The sequence below is a fragment of the Rutidosis leptorrhynchoides genome, chromosome 2 (assembly GCF_046630445.1).
Source record: "Rutidosis leptorrhynchoides isolate AG116_Rl617_1_P2 chromosome 2, CSIRO_AGI_Rlap_v1, whole genome shotgun sequence".
Taxonomy (NCBI): domain Eukaryota; kingdom Viridiplantae; phylum Streptophyta; class Magnoliopsida; order Asterales; family Asteraceae; genus Rutidosis; species Rutidosis leptorrhynchoides.
The window spans coordinates 189,705,094-189,713,770 of NC_092334.1; the positions used below are offsets into that span (position 1 = coordinate 189,705,094).

At 36.0% G+C, this 8,677-nt stretch overlaps 1 protein-coding gene across 3 annotated transcripts; it reads left to right on the top strand.

Moving 5' to 3' along the window:
- The first annotated feature begins 394 nt into the window (after positions 1–394).
- LOC139891611 (protein SPA1-RELATED 2-like) lies at positions 395–7,451 on the top strand. 3 transcript variants are annotated; one of them, XM_071874588.1, is made up of 10 exons: positions 395–438; positions 559–595; positions 997–1,153; positions 2,016–3,119; positions 3,236–3,393; positions 4,084–4,759; positions 5,514–5,660; positions 5,763–6,080; positions 6,576–6,635; positions 6,895–7,451. In XM_071874588.1, the coding sequence occupies exons 3-10, from the start codon at positions 1,097–1,099 to the stop codon at positions 7,084–7,086; spliced, it is 2,712 nt and encodes a 903-aa protein (XP_071730689.1). In that variant the 5' UTR covers positions 395–438; positions 559–595; positions 997–1,096; the 3' UTR covers positions 7,087–7,451. The 3 variants fall into 3 exon arrangements, with proteins under 3 accessions (XP_071730689.1, XP_071730687.1, XP_071730688.1); XM_071874586.1 differs by lacking the exon at positions 395–438 and adding an exon at positions 837–875 and having other exon boundaries at positions 452–595; XM_071874587.1 differs by lacking the exon at positions 395–438 and adding an exon at positions 837–875 and having other exon boundaries at positions 452–595; positions 1,001–1,153.
- The last annotated feature ends 1,226 nt before the right edge of the window (positions 7,452–8,677 follow it).

An 8,677-nucleotide genomic window follows, 5' to 3' on the forward strand; every position in this document is an offset into this window, starting at 1 on the left:
AACACCTTTGACACTCTTAAATGAGCATCTCTAAAATCCTTTTCTTCCCACTTACTCCCTCTGTCTCATTACAAGTGTCCACTTACTTTTTGCACACAGTTTTAGAAAATCACACTAACTCAATTCTCCACTAATCAGAATTCTTCTCTCTCCATAATAACATTTGCTCATTGGTTGAAATACAAAGTGGATATTTGAAATGGGACATTCCAAAATTGAAATGTGAACACTTGTGGTAGAACCAATGAAGTTTATTGGTTGGATGGGCCGATTAAAAATAAACCACCATAGTAGAGGGACTGATTTTAAAAATTTAGTCGATAGAAACAATTTCCAAAATCCTAAATTAAGACGCGAAAAATTGCCAATGATATGATGATATTTGATATGTTATTCTGCAAAAACTGGAAATATCTTGTAATAAAGCAATTTGCGTGGGTATGACATAATCTCTTTGCCTCTTCCAACTTAAAATAACTTAAACACTCCAAGTATGCCCTCTTTTAATTTCTAGGGTTTTAATTAAATTTATACCCTTTTTCATTATTTAATTCTCAGCGTATACTTGTCGATTTGTAATCCGGGTGCTAAAAAGGTATCAACTTTATCACATTTACTTCAACTTTGATTGATTTTTAGTTAATTGCATTGGTTATTGTTTTGCTGTTGCTAGTATCTGTACACATTTTGTTTGAATTTCAAGTTTTGGATTCTAAATTGGACTTTGGTTTGCTTAATTTCAAGTTTAGGAGTGTTGAACTGTTTGATTGAGCTGAATTTCGTGCTTTATAAATTTTGGTTGACTTGTTTTTGACTATATTTGGTGTTAATTTTAGGAATTTGATTTGGGTTTGGGCGTTACGTGAAGATTTTAGGTATAACTATGTTTGATTTGATTTTATTTATGATTAGGATTTGAGTTTTCTTATAGTAATCACTTATTAGGGTACCTAAACACATTGTAATTTCTTATGCAATTTGTCTTAATTTTGACAGTTAGACCTATGCTATCAAATCTGCCTTTGACATTAACAAACGTAACTGGAGTGCGTCATCGCACTTTTTATGGTGAAATGGTTATGCTCGCGTTGTGTTGATGCTGATCGTACAAAGATCAACATTGATAAAATGGACCGGAGGTAGAATATTAAAGGTAAATCCTTGATTTATATCACTTTAAGTAGTAAAAGCAGTATACCGTGTGCTTGCTATGCAGTAGTACGATATGTAATTTATGTTCCTTGACCTACCGAAGCTATAATATGGTGTTTTAATGTGCATTTGAACTATCATTGTAATTTGTGATTGCCTTTGTACCTATTGTTGCTACTTGAAGTTCATATAATCAATGTTAAGTGTTCGGAGAAAGTGGTTATTACTTATTACTGTAGCCGAAATATTAAGGATCTTGAATCGTTTGTGACTTGATCTAGAGGCGGAAAACACTAAAACGAGAATCAATTGAATAACGGGTCGTATCGGGGTCGAATTAGTCGAACCTAGGCCAAGAACTAGATTAGAACGACTCCTAACAATGTTATTCGGTGGGTAATGGTCGTTATGGATGTAGGGAACAAATGGAACGAAAAGAACACGGTTTAGGGTTAAGGGAATGAGTAACCTCGGAGGCCTAAACCCGTATATATACTGTCACCAGACACAGTCGGTCGACTATGTGTAGTCAGTTGGTCGACTGAGTTGACTCAGTCGACTGTGTTGACAGTTTAACTATTGACATAAAACGTTAACGCGCACACACATAATGTTCAATAGTCACAAGCACAATGTTAAACGTTACTACATGACTGAATGTAATCATAAAGATATATAGAACTAGGGATTACAAATTTGCACCAACAATTACTATATTTTTATCTAATTAAAATGCACATATACTTAATTAAAGATTATGTTTGTCTTCTTGTGTATGGCATTGCAAAAATAAGAAACTTCATGATATGTTAAGTATTTGATTATGCATTACTTTGATCTAATCATATGACGTTTCAATAAAGGGTTTGAATGAAGTGATGGATAATGAAGTGAATGCGATTAGAGATATTGAAACACGACGGTTACAGAACAAAGATGATGTTAATAATATTCAAGAAAACAAATCCAACACATATCCAAATGTTTTTGATGGTACGACAAACGATCGCATCGGTACGTCAGAGTTTGCATCCGCCAGTCCTCGTTGTACAAACACTCCTGATTCTATAGTCGAGGAATTAACGGTGCGAAATTTAAACCACGGTAAGTCGGAAATAGTCGGCGGATCGAAATCAGTTCCCGGCGTTTGGGAAGATTCAGAAGCTAGTTTCTTTTCACAATTTCTTGACAAAAGACGTGATCATAGTCAAAGTCAAAGTCAAAGTCAAAGTCAAAGACAAGGTCAAAGTCAAAATGAAAATGAAAATGATACCACCAACAATGCGCCTCGGGATGAAAAGTTACTCTCTCCCGGAGGTATTCGAACAAAGATTCTTTCTAAATCGGGGTTCTCGGAATATTTTGTGAAAAATACACTACAGGGAAAAGGAGTCACTTTCAAAGGTCCCGCTCGAGACAAAGTCAACGTTCAAATTGATGGTCAAACCGACTCCCGGGACACTTCAATCCCCGTTCCCGAGCCTAAACTTGGTGTATCTCCCAACAATGAAGGTTTGAGTTTGAGAAAATGGCTTAACGATAGCAGTAATAAAGTTGATAAATCAAAAAGCCTAAATATTTTTAAGAAAATATTAGATATTGTGGATTCATCACATTCTCGAGGGGTGGCGTTACAAGATTTAAGACCGTCATTTTTTAGTTTGTTACCATCAAATGACGTTTTGTACTTTGCTAATAAGGAACTCGTTGAATCACGTCACTCAGATAATCGTGATGGCAAAAAGAGAAAATATAACTCTTTTGGCATGCGGGCCCAGTTTCCAAATCGTTCCGGTTCTGACCATGGAAGAAGTTCACGTGATTTTGGTTATGGATTTAACGAAGATAACGTTGTTAGTGGGGGCGATTTATTAGAACGTCAATGGTATGTAAGTCCGGAGGAACTAAAAGAGGCGGGTCCCACGTTGGCGTCAAATATATACTCTTTGGGAGTTTTTCTATTTGAGGTGCGTATAAACGTTTGTAGTGAATATACACCGCTTTTAATATATGCATTGAAGCGGATAATTATATTTTGATTGTGTTTAAATATAGAAAATAATATTTATTGTGGTTTTTTCAGCTTCTTGGATCGTTTGGGTCTTCTAAAGAACATGCGGTTGCAATGATGAATTTACGTCAAAGGATCCTTCCCCCAAGTTTTCTCTCAGAAAATGCAAAGGAAGCAGGATATTGTCTTTGGCTACTTCATCCCGAGGCACATGCACGACCAACAACTAGGTAATGTTGAAGGTGGCAAAATGGGCGGGTCAGGTTGCATGGGTAAGTTTACTAAACGGGTAGTTTTGGTTCAACACAAAACAGGTCAGGTCGGTTTTGGTTGACATAAAACAATTTTTGTCAATATTAATGTAATGATTAATTAGTGTTGCAACTGTGTCAAATGTGATTACAAAACAAATGATTTCTGTAAACAGAATATTATATGGAGTATTATTTTTTGAAGAAATTTTTGGAATGTTGTATCCGTTACAAAAACGGGCGACAATTGATCTACTCAACTCGTGGTTTAATGTGTTATGCTGTGATTTTACCTTTTTGACCCATTGTTGATAGAATAACCCGAGTTGACACGTTTTAAATATTTGGGTCGAATTTGTCACGGTAGAGTTACTTTGGCTGAGAGTCTTTTCTTGTTCTGCTTATAATCCTGTATAAGCTTCACTACAATTTCATAATCTTAAACAGTGTGTAAATTATAATCCATATATATATATATATATATATATATATATATATATATATATATATATATATATATATATATATATATATATATATATATATATAACAATTTTGGTTGCAAGTTTTAGTAAGTTGTCTTTTATATCATTATATGAATATATGAATATGAATATGATTATGAAATTATGCTGTTTAGACCTAACATTTGTCCTTTATATGTAACAGAGATATCTTAAAATCCAAGATTGTGAGCGAAATTGAAGAAATATCGACTGAGAAGTTGTTATCATCCATCGCACGAGAGGATATCGAATCAGAATTATTATTACATTTTCTTTTATCTGTAAAGGAAGAAAAGAAAAAATATACTACAAAGTTGTTCAACGATATTAACTGCATAGAATCTGATATCACAGAGATCGAGTCGAGAAGGGGAAATAATGTAACATTCGATACAAATACGACATCATCATCATCTAATATATTAAAGAGCAATTTAAATCATCTCGAAAGTGCTTATTTTTCGGCAAGATCTAACATCGAGGTTTCCGAGAGTGAGACAACGGGAATTTCGGATCGTGTGGGGAATTTTTTCAACGGTTTATGTAAGTACGCTCGATTTAGTAAGTTTGAAGTACGAGGTAATTTGAGGAATGGTGATTTTAGTAGTTCGGCTAATGTTATATCGTCTCTTGGTTTTGATCGAGATGAGGATTATTTTGCGACTGCTGGAGTATCAAAAAAAATTAAAGTTTATGATTTTCAAATGTTATTGGATGATTCAGTTGACATTCATTATCCTGCTGTTGAGATGCCAAATAAATCGAAGCTTACTTGTATTTGTTGGAATAGTTATATCAAGAATTATCTCGCTTCTACCGATTATGATGGTGTTGTAAAGGTGTGTACCCTTTATGTTTACATTATTCTTTTATAAATGGTGTTTAATACCGATATAATGTTTATAGATGTTATGTTATTTAATTCTCGCTGAAATAGGGAATTACACATGTAGCAGCGGTTACATGTCGAATTTATCGTTATACTTGATTTGTTAGTATTAAGTTTCCAATTATCAAACATTTGATTTATTTATATTTTAATTTTAAGTTTAATTTTAATACCAAAATGAGAAACCACACATCAATTAATGGCGTTAAATAGTACTCGTATTTCCTAAATACTTGGCAAGGTTGCAAAAGTCGCTACTCGGGGAGTACTCGGTCGGGACTTTTTAGGGAGTACTCGGGCAGTTCGGGGAGTACTCAGATTTTGACCAAGTTTGTCTTCAACCGACTTTAACCGAGTTTTAACCAACTTTGACTGGTTTTCCGATTAATCCCGAGTTTTGGCTGCGTTTTGACCGATTTCCTAAGTAATCAGGAGTTTTGGCCTAGTTGACCGAGTTTGACCAAGTTTGACCAAGTTCGACCGAGTACTCGCCTAGTACTCCCCCAGTTGCAAAAACCAAGTACTCGCGAATAATTCCGAGTTCTGCAACACATTACTTGATTATACGGTTTTCCTTTTTATCTGAAATCAAAATAATGGAAAGATGTTCATGAGGTTTCTTACGGTGAATACCGTTTTTCTTTAAAACAATTTCTTCGCGGACGGTTCATTATGGCCCTGGTCTAATTTTCGTATAATTTCAGTTATGGGATGTAGGAATTGGTCAAGCAGTTTCTCATCGTCTTGAGCACGAAAGGAGGGCATGGTCTGTTGACTTTTCTCGAGTGGATCCCACAAAATTAGCCAGTGGAGGTGATGATTGTTATGTCAAACTTTGGAGCATTAATGAGGCAAGTTTCCTTTATTGATAATATTATTGATGATTATTGATGATATTTTGTATGTTAAATTTAATTTAATTATATGAATAAATAAATATGTTGTAAATGCAGAAGAATAGTTTATCAACAATCAGAAGCACTGCAAATGTGTGTTGTGTTCAGTTCTCTCCTTACTCTGCTAATTTGTTGTCTTTTGGGTCTTCCGATTACCGAACTTACTGTTACGATATTCGGAATGTTTCATCTCCGTTGTGTATATTAGCGGGCCATGACCGAGCTGTTAGCTATGTGAAGTTTTTAGACTCCGAAACTATAATTTCTGCATCCACTGACAACACACTAAAGCTTTGGGATCTCAATAAAACAAGTTTTGGTACCTTATCGACTAACAGTTGCGTCTTAACGTATAAAGGTCACACAAATGAGAAGGTTCGTTTTTTTTACTTTATCTTTTTTCTGTTTTCACCATTGTTGTAAATAATAGTTGGCCGAATCCGCTTACGCGTCAGTTTGGGGACCAGTCCGTCCCATTTCGCCATAAAACGCCTAAAAAGTCGGGTCAAAGTCAGTCTGAGTCGGGTATGAGTTGGGTAAAAGTAAAATTGGTAAAAATTATAATATTTTTTTAAATTATTTTGTGCCCTATATTTAAGTTTGAAATATTTGTGTGTTATGTTTTGTCTTATTTATGTGTAATATATATGTATAATTTATTTATTACTAATAGTCAACGTTGGTCAACGCCGTCCTCGACTCACGGCTTTTACAACCTTGGTTTTCACACAAATGATAATAGTAATCGGCAAAATGGTGGGTTTGTTTTAACAACACCCCGTTCATTTTTTCATTAAAAAGAAAAGTTGTAGGGTTTTAGCAACATGAACAATTTCATATGTAACGAGATCATAATATTGTATGCTACAGAATTTTGTCGGTTTATCTGTTGCTGATGGATACATTGCATGCGGTTCTGAAACAAACGAGGTATGCTTCTTTCTTTATCCTTTCTTTTAATTATGAAACCATATACATATACATAATGAATATAAGTACATATACATGGTACCCCTGTGGTGCATGTGTACAGGATAGCGGAACCCCGGGCCATCCTTTCTTTTAATTATGAAACCATATACATATACATAATGAATATAAAAACCCTAGTAGCTGTTTTGACTTTAAAAGTCAAACATTGTTCAGCCTGTTCATGTTGGGCTGTTTTTTGTTTTCTGGTGTGGTCCAGGTATACGCTTATTATAGATCATTGCCTATGCCAATCACCTCGCACAAATTTGGCTCAATCGATCCGATATCTGGGAAAGAAACCGACCATGCAAACAATCAGTTTGTTTCGAGTGTGTGCTGGCGGCAGAAATCGGATATGGTGATTGCTGCCAACTCCAGTGGCTGCCTGAAGGTATTGCAGATGACTTAATTCACTTGCAACAACATGAGTCTATATAAATTGATTGATTGAGAATAAAGCAAACGCATGTACATTATGATCAGGCAAGAATTTTGCAGTTTTTTATAACACCCAACATTTGTCTGCAATAGGGTGTGGTTATTTGTGCAGTTTTTTTTTTTTCTTTTACATTTGCAAGTAAATTTCACATCTGTAAGTTATGATAGATGTTAAAAATAGGGCATTTGCTGTATGATTGGTGTATTTAAATGGTTGATAGTTTCTACATACACTAGTCAAAAAATGTTCACCCCTTGACATGTAACATTTTTCTGATATAATTTTAGATTTCTTGGGGGCATCTGCCCCCTTCTAGAGCGGTAGAGCCACCCCTGGACATGAGTGATCGAACATTTGAACCATTCGACTATTAATGTTATAAACGCATACTTTTCAAGAATTTTCAGATTAGATAGAAGCTGAAGTGAACTATGTATAATTATGGTTATGAGTATGAAGTTGCGTCTGGTAACGTCAGCCATCTACTTAAATTACGTCATATCATAAATTAACCATCGTTATATTCCTTCGTCACATATTAATTGTCCAACAACAACAAAATTTACACCTGTTTAATAAAATTGAATATTCCATCGATGCAGCTTTTCGTGAATGGATAATATTTTCACTATCTGATCATGCATATTTTAACCGCGGGGTTTAATATGCCTGCTCAATACGTAAAGAGGGGTTTAAGGATCTTAGAACGTGGCTCTCCGGTCCGGCTACCGTGAATAACCCTGGCCGACATGATGATGTCGGCGGGGTGGCCAAGTGATTAAGTCCACCTCCGATAACGGTCGTCGATCAAGAGGCCCCAAATAAGGTCGTAGGTACTAGCTTACAAAAGACTAACCTGTTAACCTTGAAAAGATGCTGAATGATGCTGTTTTACGTAATGTGTATCGTATGTGATGGTTACGTAATGTGCTGTGTCCGGTAAATGATGATTAGGGTTTGTATTTATAGGCAAACCCTAATTCTAGAACCGTCCCAGATCACGTTAATCTTATCCATAACTGACTCCCCCAAATCACGGATATAATTATAGAAAAGATATTTACTTGACAGCTAAGCAACCGCCGTACCGGGAACAAAGGCATTCGCACGCCGCATACCGCACACAAGAACACGCATACGCACAATAGTGATTGTCCGCATACATTTGCGGTGCGCCTGCGGGTTGCGGTATCATTATGTCCCCCCAGTTTGATGTTATATGGCGCGAGGCGTATGATATCAAACTATTAAGCGAAAGAAAAAACAATAAAACGGCTAGCATTTAATATTCCGCGTGCGCCTCGATGCCATTAAATGCCTGTCACAATCGCAGAAGCACATTCGGCGGACATGACATAAAGTGGCAGTGTGTCAGGCGCGTGCCAACCACGCGCGTACATGTAATCATACCCAACTGGCATCCACGCGCATAAATAAAGTGCTGGCCGTCGATTGCGTAACACGTGTACAGCCACGATCACACCACTCCATCCAATCTTCCCTATAAATACCCCATTTTGCAGCTCATTTCCACTTTCCTGCTTCAAACTTCCTCGTTACG

What these genes read in the sequence shown, in the direction of transcription:
- LOC139891611 (XM_071874588.1), top strand. Translation starts at nt 1,097, where the DNA reads ATGCTGATCGTACAAAGATCAACATTGATAAAATGGACCGGAGGTAGA. An exon ending in TGGGAGTTTTTCTATTTGAG is followed by an intron (nt 3,120 to 3,235) that starts GTGCGTATAAAC and finishes TGGTTTTTTCAG; the next exon opens with CTTCTTGGATCGTTTGGGTC. An exon ending in GCGGTTCTGAAACAAACGAG is followed by an intron (nt 6,636 to 6,894) that starts GTATGCTTCTTT and finishes GGTGTGGTCCAG; the next exon opens with GTATACGCTTATTATAGATC.